Raw genomic sequence first — 13,349 nt, 5'->3', positions numbered from 1 at the left:
GTATCTCAGGTGTAGCCAGGTGTTTCTCAGGAGTACCCAGGTACACTCAGGTGTTCCCAGGTACACTCAGGTGTACCCAGGTATATCTCAGGTGTTCCCAGGTAAACTCAGTTGTACCCAGGTGTATCTCAATTGTACCCAGGTGTCTCTCAGGTGTGCCCAGGTGTAACCAGGTGTCTCTCAGGTGTACCCAGGTACACTCAGGAGTACCCAAGTGTATCTCAGGTGTAACTCAGGTGTACCCAGGTATATCTCAGGTGTACCCAGGTGTCTCTCAGGAGTACCTAGGTATATCTCAGGTGTATTTCAGTTGTACCCAGGTACACTCAGGTGTACCCAGGTGTTTCTCAGGTGTACCCAGGTACACTCAGGAGTACCCAGGTGTCTCTCAGGTGTACCCAGGTACACTCAGGAGTACCCAGGTGTATCTCAGGGGTACTCAGGTGTTCCCAGGTACACTCAGTTGTACCCAGGTGTCTCTCAGGTGTTCCCAGGTGTATCTCAGGAGTACCCAGGTGTATCTCAGGTGTAACTCAGGTGTACCCAGGTACACTCAGGAGTACCCAGGTGTATCTCAGGTGTTCCCAGGTGTATCTCAGGTGTTCCCAGGTGTAACCAGGCGCGTTCCTCTCCCCACAGAGCGCCCCCCGGCCCCGGGCCGCGTGCAGCTGGTGCGGGCCAACACCACGTCGCTGGAGGTGAGCTGGGGCGCGGTGCCCACGGCCGACTCGTACCTGCTGCAGCTGCAGAAGTACGAGCTGCCCGCCGCGCCCGCGCCGCCGCCCGTGCCCTCGGTGCCCGCCAACCCCCCCAAGAGCCCCGCGCCCGCCGCGCCCGCCCCGCCGCCCGCGCCCCCCAGCGCCCTGCCCCAGCTGGGGGGCGTGGGGCTCACCCTGCTGTCCCCCCCGCCCGCCGCGCCCCCCAACCCGCCCGCGGTGCCGGCGGGGACGGGCACGGGCGCGGCGGGGACGGCGGCGGCGGCGGCGGCGGGGGGGACGGGGGGGGCCGTGGGGGCTCCCCCGCCCAGCACCACCCTGCAGGTGCTGCCCGCGGCCGCGGGGGGCGCCACGGCGGCGGCGGCTGCGGCGGGGAGCGGAGCGGCGACGGCGGGGAGGGCACCTGGTGAGTGGGGGGACAGGGGGACAATGGGGGACTTGGGGACACTGGGGACATTGGGGGGACATGGGGGGGACATGGAGACATTGGGGACAGTGGGGGAAAATAGTGGGGAGGGCACCTGGTGAGTGGGGGGACAGGGGGACAATGGGGGACTTGGGGACACTGGGGACATTGGGGGGACATGGGGGGGACATGGAGACATTGGGGACAGTGGGGGAAAATGGCGGGGAGGGCACCTGGTGAGTGTGGGGACATTGGGGACATGGGGACAGTGGGGACATTGGGGGGACATGGGGGGGGATGGGGACAGTGGGGACATGGAGGGAAAATGGCAGGGAGGGCACGTGGTGAGTGGGGGGTCATTGGGGACAGTGAGGACATTGAGGACAGTGAGGGGGGAATGGGGACAGCGGGAGAAAATGGCGGGGAGGGCACGTGGTGAGTGGGGGGACATGGGGACATTTGAGACATTGGGGGCAATGGGGACACTGGGGACATTGGGGGAAAATAGCGGGGAGGGCACCTGATAAGTATGGGGACACTGGGGACATTGGGGACAATGAGGGGGAATGGGGACAGTGGAGACATGGGGGACATGGCAGGGGAATGGGGACATTGGGGCAGAACTGGGGACACTGAGAGGGACAGGAGGGTGCTGAGGGTGACAGGGTGACACTGGAGGTGTCCCTGAGGGTGACAGAGGGTGACACTGGGTGTGTCCCCACACTGACCCCTCCCCCATCCCCGCCCAGGTGTCCCGGCCGTGCTGAAGGTGACCGGTCCCCCTGCGGCCACCGCGGGGCCACCGCTGGTCACCGTGCGCTCGGCCGCGCCCGGCAAGGCGCCGGTGACGGTGACATCGCTGCCGGCCGGCGTCAGGATGGTGGTGCCCACACAGAGCCCCCAGGGCACGGTGAGCACACCTGGGAACACCTGGGACAGGTGGGGGGACACGGGGAGGGAGCCTGGGGGGGATTGGGGACATGGAGGAGGGGCTTGGGGACAGAGGGAGGGGTTCTGGGGACACAGGTGTGACACAGGTGTGACACAGGTGAGCCCTGGGCAGTACCTGGGTAGCTCAGGTGTGCCCCTGGTGTGGCCCAGGTGTGATGTTGGTGGCACTCAGGTGCCACAGGTACCCTTGCTGTCCCAGCATTACCCCAGGTGTGCTCAGGTGTGTCCTGGGTGTGCTGAGGTGTCCCTGTAGATATCCCCAGGTGTCCCTCTAGATGTCCCCAGCTGTCCCAGGTGCGCTCAGGTGTGTCCCAGGCGCACTCAGGTGTGTCCCAGGTGCGCTCAGGTGTGTCCATGGTGCGCTCAGGTGTGTCTCAGCTGTCCCAGGTGTGTCCCAGCTGCACTCAGGTGTCCTCAGGTGCTGTCCCCACCTGTCCCAGCTGCACTCAGGTGTGTCCCAGCTGCACTCAGGTGTGTCCCAGCTGCACTCAGGTGTCCCAGGTGCTGTCCCCACCCGTCCCAGGTGTCCCCAGGTGCTGTCCCCACCTGTCCCAGGTGCACTCAGGTATCCCAGGCGTGTCCCAGGTGCGCTCAGGTGTGTCCCAGGCGCACTCAGGTGCTGTCCCAGGTGTCCCCAGGTGCACTCAGGTGTGTCCCAGATGTGTCCCAGGCACACTCAGGTGTCCCAGATGTGTCCCCAGGTGCGCTCAGGTGTGTCCCAGATGTGTCCCAGGCGCACTCAGGTGTCCCAGATGTGTCCCAGGCGCACTCAGGTGTCCCCAGGCGCACTCAGGTGTGTCCCAGGTGTCCCCAGGCGCGCTCAGGTGTGTCCCAGGCGCGCTCAGGTGTGTCCCAGGTGTCCCCAGGTGCACTCAGGTGCTGTCCCAGGTGTCCCCAGGTGCACTCAGGTGTCCCCAGGCGCACTCAGGTGTCCCCAGGTGTCCCCAGGCGTGTCCCAGATGTGTCCCAGGTGCGCTCAGGTGTGTCCCAGGCGCACTCAGGTGCTGTCCCAGGTGTCCCCAGGCGCACTCAGGTGTGTCCCAGGTGTTCCCAGGTGCACTCAGGTGTCCCCAGGCATGTCCCAGGTGTGTCCCAGGCATGTCCCAGGTGTCCCCAGGCATGTCCCAGGTGTCCCAGGCGTGTCCCAGGCGTGTCCCAGGTGGCTGAGCCCCGGTGCCCGCAGGTGATCGGCAGCAGCCCGCAGATGAGCGGCATGGCCGCCCTGGCCGCCGCGGCCGCCGCCACGCAGAAGATCCCGCCGGCCTCGGCGCCCACCGTGCTCAGCGTCCCCGCCGGCGCCACCATCGTCAAGACGGTGGCCGTGACCCCCGGGGCCACCACCCTGCCCGCCACCGTCAAGGTGGCATCGTCACCTGTCATGGTAGGGGACGCTGGGGGGGTGTTGTTGTCACCACAGTGTCACCGGAGAACTTTGTGGTGTCCGGGGTGGCACCGCGGTGACGCTGGTGGCACTGAGGGGACATGGTGTGGCAGTGTCGTTGTCACCGTGGTGTCACCAGGGCATGGGGTGGCACTGGGGGGCTCAAGGTGATACTGTGGTGTCACTGGGGAGCTTCAGGGGGTCACGGGTGACACTGGGGGCTTAAGATGACCCTGTGGTGTCACCAGTGGCCTCGTGGGTGTCCCGTAATGTCCCCATGACATCCCCACAATGTCCCCATGACATCCCCATAATGTCCCCATGACATCCCCACAATATCCCCATGATATCCCCACAATGTCCCCACAATGTCCCCATGACATCCCCACAATGTCCCCATGACATCCCCACAATGTCCCCATGACATCCCCACAATGTCCCCACCATATCCCTACAATGTCCCCATGACATCCCCACAATGTCTCCACATGTCCCCATGTGTCCCTGCCACGTCCCCACAATGTCCCCACATTTTCTCACAATGTCCCCACAGTGTCCTCACAATATTTCTACAATGTCCTGCCATGTCCTCACCTATCCCCATGACATCCCCACCTGTCCCCACAATGTCCCCATGATATCCCTGTGGTGTCCCCACATTGTCCCCATGATGTCCCCACAGTGTCCCCACCTGTCCCTTTGATGTCCCCACCTGTCCCCACAATGTCCCCACAGTATCCTTGTGGTGTCCCCGCAGTGTCCTCACCTGTCCCCACAATGTCCCCACAATATCCTTGTGGTGTCCCCACAATGTCTTGATGTATCCCCAGGTGTCCTCACACTGTCCCCACCATGCCCTGACCTGTCCCCACCTGTCCCCACAATATCCTTGTGGTGTCCCCACACTGTCCCCACCATGTCCTGACCTGTCCCCACCTGTCCCACAATATCCTTGTGGTGTCCCCACACTGTCCCCACCATGCCCTGACCTGTCCCCACCTGTCCCTATGATGTCCCCACCTGTCCCCACGATATCCCCACGTGTCCCCACCATGCCCTGACCTGTCCCTATGACGTCCCCATGATATCCCCACATGGTCCCCACCATGTCCTGACGTGTCCCCACCTGTCCCCACGATATCCCCACACTGTCCCCGCAATGCCCTGACCTGTCCCCACAATATCCTTGTGGTGTCCCCACACTGTCCCCACCTGTCCCCACAATGTCCTTGTGGTGTCCTTACACTGTCCCCACCATGCCCTGACCTGTCCCCACCTGTCCCCACAATATCCTTGTGGTGTCCCTACACTGTCCCCACCATGCCCTGACCTGTCCCCACCATGCCCTGACCTGTCCCTATGACGTCCCCACGATGTCCCCACGATATCCCCACGTGTCCTCACCATGTCCTGACCTGTCCCCACGATATCCCCACACTGTCCCCACCATGCCCTGACCTGTCCCTATGACGTCCCCACGTGCCCCCACCATGTCCTGACCTGTCCCTATGATGTCCCCACCTGTCCCCACGATATCCCCACGAGTCCCCACCATGTCCTGACCTGTCCCTATGACGTCCCCACCTGTCCCCACGATATCCCCACGTGTCCTTACCATGCCCTGACCTGTCCCCACCATGTCCTGACCTGTCCCTATGACGTCCCCACGATATCCCCACACTGTCCCCACCATGCCCTGACGTGTCCCCACGATATCCCCACACTGTCCCCACCATGCCCTGACGTGTCCCCACGATATCCCCACACTGTCCCCACCATGCCCTGACGTGTCCCCACGTGTCCCCACGATATCCCCACACTGTCCCCACCATGCCCTGACGTGTCCCCACGATATCCCCACACTGTCCCCACCATGCCCTGACGTGTCCCCACGTGTCCCCACGAGTCCCCACCATGTCCTGACGTGTCCCCACGTGTCCCCAGGTGAGCAACCCCGCCACGCGCATGCTGAAGACGGCGGCCGCCCAGGTGGGCACGGCGGGGGCGTCGCCCGCGGCCACCAACGCGGCCACCAGGCCCATCATCACCGTGCACAAGTCCGGCACGGTGACGGTGGCCCAGCAGGCCCAGGTGGTCACCACCGTGGTCGGAGGGGTCACCAAGACCATCACACTGGTCAAGAGCCCCATCTCCGTGCCGGGGGGCAGCGCCCTGGTGAGGGGGGGACACGGGTCTGGGGGCGTGGGGACATGGATTTGGGGGACGTGGGGGCGGGGGACCCCAATTTGGGGACGTGAGGAGGGGTGGGGACATGGATTTGGTGACATGGAGGGGGTGGGAACACAGATTTGGGGACGTGGGGGGGGTGGGAACACAGATTTGGGGGACATGGGGGGGTGGAGACACAGATTTGGGGGACATGGGGTGGAGACACAGATTTGGGGACATGGATTTGGGGGGGGTGGGGGACCCCAATTTGGGGACGTGAGGAGGGGTGGGGACACGGATTTGGGGACATGGGGGGGTGGGGACATGGATTTGGGGGGTTCTGGGAATGGGGGGACACAGATTTGGGGACGTGGGGATGTGGGACCCCAATTTGGGGGACATGGGGGGGGGTGGGGACATGGATTTGGGGACATGTGGGGGGTGGGGACTCAGATTTGGGGGGTTCTGGGAATGGGGGGACATGGATTTGGGGGGGTGGGGACAGGTATTTTGGGGTTTTGGAGGGGGTGGGGACAGGGATTTGGGGACGTGGGGGTGGGGGACCCCAATTTGGGGGGATTTGGGGATGTGGGAACCAAAATTTGGGGGGTGGGGGGGCACAACCCCAAACTCCCCCTCCTCCTTTTTTGATGTTTTGGGGTTTCTTTAACTGCAAACCTCCCAAATTTGGGGGGTTTAAAACCCCTCAAAGGTCATGATTTGGGGTTCCATTTTTGGGGGTGTTTTTGGGGGGCTCTCAGTGCCCCCCTGACCCCCCCGGGCCCCCCCAGATTTCCAACCTGGGCAAGGTGATGTCGGTGGTGCAGACGAAGCCGGTGCAGAGCTCGGCCGTGACCGGGCAGGCGTCCAGCGGGCCTGTCACCCAGATCATCCAGGTGACACCCCAAAATCACCCCAAAATATCCCAAAAAATATCCCAGAATTATCCCAAAATCACTGAGACCCCTCCCCAAATCACTGAGAGCCCCCAAAACCACCCCCAAATCACTGAGACCCCCCCCTCGACCGTGACCGGGCAGGCGTCCAGTGGCCCTGTCACGCAGATCATCCAGGTGACACCCAAATATCCCAAAATATCCCCAAAAATTATCCTAAAATTATCCCAAAATAACCCCAAAATTATCCCAAAATCACTGAGACCCCCCCCCCAAAATCTCTCCCAAATCACTGGGCCCCCCCCTCAGCCGTGACCGGGCAGGAATCCAGTGGCCCTGTCACCCAGATCATCCAGGTGACACCCCAAAATCACCCCAAAATTATCACAGAATATCCCAAAAAATATCCCAGAATTATCCTAAAATCACTAAGACCCCTCCCCAAATCACTGAGAGCCCCCCAAAACCACCCCCAAATCACTGAGAGCCCCCTTGGCTGTGACCGGGCAGGCGTCCAGTGGCCCTGTCACGCAGATCATCCAGGTGACACCCAAATATCCCAAAATATCCCCAAAAATTATCCTAAAATTATCCCAAAATAACCCCAAAATTATCCCAAAATCACTGAGACCCCCCCCCCCCAAAATCTCTCCCAAATCACTGAAACCCCCCCTCGACCGTGACCGGGCAGGAATCCAGTGGCCCTGTCACCCAGATCATCCAGGTGACACCCAAATATCCCCAAAATTATCACAAAATATCCCAAAAAATATCCCAGAATTATCCCAAAATCACTGAGACCCCCCAAAACCACCCCCAAATCACTGAGAGCCCCCTTGGCTGTGACCGGGCAGGCGTCCAGTGGCCCTGTCACGCAGATCATCCAGGTGACACCCAAATATCCCAAAATATCCCCAAAATTATCCTAAAATTATCCCAAAATAAACCCCAAAATTATCCCGAAATCACTGAGACCCCCCCAAAACCACCCCCAAATCACTGAGACCCCCCCTCGGCCGTGACCGGGCAGGAATCCAGTGGCCCTGTCACCCAGATCATCCAGGTGACACCCAAATATCCCCAAATTATCCTAAAATAACCCCAAAATATCCCAAAATCACTGACAGCCCCTCAAAACCCCCCTGAGACCCCCTCAAGCCCCTCACTGACCCCTCCCCAGTCCCCTCCAATGACCACCCCAAACCCCCAATGATCTCCCTGACTGACCACTCCCCCCACTGACCCCTCCCCACTTACTGACCCCTCTAACTGACCCTTCCTCACTTTCTGACCCCCCTGACCCCTCCCCACTTACTGACCACTCCCACTTCTCTGACCCCCCCAACTGACCCTTCTCCCCCTCACTGACCTAACTGACCCCTCCCCCTAATTGACCACTCCCCCTCTCCCTCACCCCCTAACTGACCATTCCCCTCTAACTGACCCCTCCCCACTTTCTGACTGCTCTCCCCCCTCACTGACCCCCCTAACTGACCCCTGACCCCTGACCACTCCCCCCTCTCTGACCCCTCTAACTGACCCCTCCCCCCTCTCTGACCCCCCCAACTGACCCCTGACCCCTCCCCCCTCTCTGACCCCCCTAACTGACCCCTGACCACTCCCCCCTCTCTGACCCCTCTAACTGACCCCTCCCCCCTCTCTGACCCCCCCAACTGACCCCTGACCCCTCCCCCCTCTCTGACCCCCCTGACCCCTGACCACTCCCCCCTCTCTGACCCCTCTAACTGACCCCTGCCCCCCTAACTACCCCTCCCCCCTCACTGACCCCCCCTAACTGACCACTCTCATTTCTCTGACCCCTCTAACTGACCCCTGCCCTCCTAACTGACCCCTACCCCTCTCTGACCCCCCCTAACTGACCCCTCCCCCCTCTCTGACCCCTCTAACTGACCCCTCCCTGCCCCCTCCCCCAGACCAAGGGCCCCCTGCCCGCCGGGACCATCCTGAAGCTGGTGACGTCGGGGGAGGGGAAGCCCACCACCATCCTGACCAGCACGCAGGCGGGGGCGGGGGCGGCCAAGCCCCCCACCATCCTGGGCATCAGCAGCGTGTCCCCCAGCACCACCAAGCCCGGGACCACCACCATCATCAAAACCATCCCCATGTCGGCCATCATCACCCAGTCGGGGGCTACGGGTGAGTGAGACCCCTCCCCAAATTCACCTGAACCCACCCTGAGCCACTCTGAGACCCCCAGACCATCCCTGGGGCCCCCAAACCTCCCCTGAGACCCCATCAAAACCATCCCCATGTCGGCCATCATCACCCAGTCGGGGGCTACGGGTGAGTGAGACCCCTCCCCAAATTCACCTGAGACCCCCAAACCATCCCTGAGCCCCCTGAGCCACTCTGAGACCCCCAACCCATCCCTGACTTCCCTGAAACCCCCAAATTCCCCCTGAGACCCCATCAAACCCATCCCCATGTCGGCCATCATCACCCAGCCGGGAGCTACCGGTGAGTGAGACCCCTCCCCAAATTCACCTGAACCCATTCTGAGCCCCCTGAGCATCTCTGAGACCCCCAAACCCCCCCTGAGACCCCCAAACTTCCCCCGACCCCCATCACCACCCAGTGAGGGGCCACCAGTGAGTGACAGGGGGTGACCCCCGTGTCCCCCCTGTCCCCAGGTGTCACCAGCAGCCCCGGGATCAAGTCCCCCATCACCATCATCACCACCAAGGTGATGACCTCGGGCACCGGGACCCCCGCCAAGATCATCACAGCCGTGCCCAAGCTGGGCGGGGGGCACGGCCAGCAGGGCGTGACGCAGGTGAGGGGACACCGGGGACACTGGGGGCACCTGGGGGGACTGGGGACAGCTGGGGACACCTGGGGGGGCTGGGGGGACTGGGGACAGCTGGGGACAGCTAAGGGGGCTGGGGACAGCTGGGGGGACTGGGGACAGCTGGGGACAGCTGGGGGGGCTGGGGACAGCTGGGGGAGCTGGGGACAGCTGGGGACACTGGGGGGCCTGGGGACACTGGGGAGCCTGGGGACACCTGGGGACAGCTGGGGACAGCTGGGGGCAGCTGGGGACAGCTGGGGGGAGCTGGGGACACCTGGGGACACTGGGGACACCTGGGGGGCTGGGGACAGCTGGGGACAGCTGGGAGTGGGGGGGAGTTGGGGGACAGTGGAGGGGACAGGAGGTGACAGGGGAGATCACATGGAGGCACTGGGGAGGGGTTGGGGACACTGGAATGGGGTCACACAAGGGTTTGGGGACACTGGGGACAGCTGGGATTGGGGGGGGGAGGACAATGGAGGGGACAGGAGGTGACAGGGGAGGGTCACATAGAGGCACTGGGGACGGGTTGGGGACACTGGAATGGGGTCACACAAGGGTTTGGGGACACTGGGGACACCTGGGGACATTGGGGACAGCTGGGAGGGCTGGGGACACCTGGGGACAGCTGGGATTGGGGGGGAGTTGGGGGACAATGGAGGGGACAGGAGGTGACAGGGGAGGGGTTGGGGACACTGGGGACACCAGGGTGGGGTCACACAAGGGTTTGGTGACACTGGGGACACCTGGGGACAGCTGGGATTGGGGGCAGTTGGGGGACAATGGGGGGGACAGGAGGTGACAGGGGAGAGTCACATGGAGGCACTGGGGAGGGGTTGGGGACATTGGTGACACTGGAATGGGGTCACACAAGGGTTTGGGGACACCAGTGACACCGGTGGGTGCCAGCTGAGGGTCCCTGGTGGCAGTGCTGTCCCCATGTGTCACACACTCAGTGTGGCACTGTCCCAGCGCTGTCCCCATGTGGCACACGGTGTGATCCTGTTCCCTGTCCCTGTGTGTCACACAGTGTGGCACTGTCACACCGCTGTCCCCAGTGATACAGTGTGACACTGTCCCTGTCCCTGCAGTGTGACACAGTGTGACACAATGTGACCCTGTCCCTGTGTGTCACACAGTGTGGCACTGTCCCCGTGTGATACAGTGTGACATAGTGTGACCTGTCCCTGTCCCCATGTGACACAGTGTGACACAGTGTGACCCTGTCCCTGTGTGACAGTGACACAGTGTGACCTGTCCCTGTGTGACACAGTATGACATTGTCCCTGTCCCCATGTGACACAGTGTGACCCTGTCCCTGTCCCTGTGTGACACAGTGTGACCCTGTTTCTGTCCCTGTGTGACACAGTGTGACACTGTCCCTGTCCCCGTTTGACACAGTGTGACCCTGTCCCTGTCCCTGTGTGACACAGTGTGACACTGTCCCTGTCCCCATGTGACACAGTGTGACACAGTGTGACCCTGTCCCTGTCCCCGTGTGACACAGTGTGACACAGTGTGACCCTGTCCCTGTCCCCGTGTGACACAGTGTGACACGGTGTGACAGTGTGACCTGTCCCTGTCCCAGTGTGACACAGTGTGACACAGTGTGACCTGTCCCTGTCCCTGTGTGACACAGTGTGACCCTGTTTCTGTCCCTGTGTGACACAGTGTGACACTGTCCCTGTCCCCGTTTGACACAGTGTGACCCTGTCCCTGTCCCCGTGTGACACAGTGTGACACAGTGTGACACAGTGTGACACAGTGTGACCTGTCCCTGTCCCTGTGTGACACAGTGACACAGTGTGACCTGTCCCTGTCCCCGTGTGACACAGTGTGACAGTGTGACACTGTCCCTGTCCCTCAGGTGGTGCTCAAGGGCGCCCCGGGCCAGCCGGGGACGATCCTGCGGACGGTGCCCATGGGCGGGGTCCGGCTGGTCACTCCCGTCACCGTCTCGGCCGTCAAGCCCACGGTGACCACCCTGGTGGTCAAGGGCACCACCGGTGAGTGGGGTCACTCTGGGGGTCATTGGGTCACTGGGGTGGTCACTTGTGGTCAGGGGTCACCTCTGGGTCATTGGAGTGGTCAGTCTGGTGGTCTGGAGTCATCTCTGGGTCACTGATGTGGTCACTTGTGGTCAAGAATCATCTCTGGATCACTTAGGTGACCACTGTGGTGGTCAGGGGTCATCTCTGAGTCACTGGGGTGACCGCTTTGGTGGTCAAGGGCACCACCAGTGAGTGGGGGGGTGGGGCCTGGGGTCACTCTGGGGTCTTTGAGGTGGTCACTGTGGTGGTCACTTGTGGTCAGGGGTCACCTCTGGGTTACTGGGGTGACCACCCTGGTGGTCAAGGGCACCACTGGTCACTGGAGGGGTCCTTGAGGGGGTCATTGGGCCTTCCAGGGGTCATCTCTGGGTCACTGAGGTGGTCACTTGGGGTCAAGGGTGAGGGGGAGGGGTTACCAGGGGGTCATTGGGTCACTTTAAGGTCATTGGGTCACTTTGAGGTCATTTGGGGTCACTTTGGAGTCACTTTGAGGCCATTTGGGGTCACTTTGATGTCATTGGGGTCACTCAGGGGTCATTGTCCGTGCGGTCACTCACGGCCGCCGCGTCCCTCGCAGGTGTGACCACGCTGGGGACAGTGACAGGGACAGTGTCCACCAGCCTGGCCGGGGGCGCGGGTGGCCACAGCGCCACGGCCTCGCTGGCCACGCCCATCACCACCCTGGGGACAATCGCCACCCTGTCGAGCCAGGTGCTGAACCCGGCGGCCATCACGGCCACCGCGGCCGGGGGTGGCCTGGGGACACCCACCATCACCATGCAGGTGAGGGACACTGGGGACACTGGGGCATTGGGGACACTGAGGGCATTGGGGACACTGGGGACACCCACCATCACCATGCAGGTGAGGGGACACTGGGGGGACACTGGGGCATTGGGGACACTGAGGGCATTGGGGACACTGGGGCATTGGGGACATTGGGGACACTGGGGACACTGGGGACACCCACCATCACCATGCAGGTGAGGGGACACTGGGGACACTGGGGACACCCACCATCACCATGCAGGTTAGGGACACTGGGGGGACACTGGGGACACTGGGATATTGGGGACACTGGGGACACCCACCATCACCATGCACGTTAGGGACACTGGGGCATTGGGGACACTGGGGACATTGGGGACACCCACCATCACCATGCAGGTGAGGGGACACTGGGGACACTGGGGACACCCACCATCACCATGCAGGTGAGGGGACACTGGGGGGACACTGGGGGCATTGGGGACACTGGGGACATTGGGGCATTGGGGACACCCACCATCACCATGCAGGTGAGGGGACACTGGGGACACTGGGGACACTGGGACATTGGGGACACCCACCATCACCATGCAGGTGAGGGGACACTGGGGGGACACTGGGACATTGGGGACATTGGGGACACCCACCATCACCATGCAGGTGAGGGGACACTGGGGGGACACTGGGGACACTGGGGACACCCACCATCACCATGCAGGTGAGGGGACACTGGGGACATTGGGGCATTGGGGACATTGGGGACACCCACCATCACCATGCAGGTGAGGGGACACTGGGGACAATGAGGACACTGGGGACAGGGGGGACATTGGGGACATTGGTGACACTGGGGACATTGGGGACACCCACCATCACCATGCAGGTGAGGGACACTGGGGACACTGGGGCATTGGGGACACCCACCATCACCATGCAGGTGAGGGGACACTGGGGACACTGGGGACACTGGGGACACCCACCATCACCATGCAGGTGAGGGGACACTGGGGGGACACTGGGGCATTGGGGACACTGGGGACACCCACCATCACCATGCAGGTGAGGGGACACTGGGGGCATTGGGACATTGGGGACATTGGGGACACCCACCATCACCATGCAGGTGAGGGGACACTGGGGACATTTTGGGGACACTGGAGATATTTGGGGGACTCCCCAAACGTGACAGTGACAAGAGTGGG

The 13,349-nt window shown here is 62.4% G+C and overlaps 1 protein-coding gene across 1 annotated transcript in view; it reads left to right on the top strand.

Moving 5' to 3' along the window:
- Window positions 1-13,349, top strand: part of HCFC1 (host cell factor C1) — a 41,931-nt gene that overhangs the window by 18,595 nt on the left and 9,987 nt on the right. The window contains 9 exon segments of the mRNA XM_056510424.1: window positions 640-1,122; window positions 1,872-2,032; window positions 3,257-3,454; window positions 5,399-5,629; window positions 6,415-6,519; window positions 8,454-8,676; window positions 9,171-9,313; window positions 11,196-11,334; window positions 11,957-12,162. Of these exon segments, the coding sequence (XP_056366399.1) occupies window positions 640-1,122; window positions 1,872-2,032; window positions 3,257-3,454; window positions 5,399-5,629; window positions 6,415-6,519; window positions 8,454-8,676; window positions 9,171-9,313; window positions 11,196-11,334; window positions 11,957-12,162 (1,889 nt within the window).

The sequence above is a fragment of the Oenanthe melanoleuca genome, chromosome 25 (genome assembly GCF_029582105.1).
Source record: "Oenanthe melanoleuca isolate GR-GAL-2019-014 chromosome 25, OMel1.0, whole genome shotgun sequence".
Classification (NCBI taxonomy): domain Eukaryota; kingdom Metazoa; phylum Chordata; class Aves; order Passeriformes; family Muscicapidae; genus Oenanthe; species Oenanthe melanoleuca.
The sequence above is the reverse complement of the archived record's forward strand: the minus strand, read 5'-3'. Positions and strand labels throughout refer to the sequence as shown.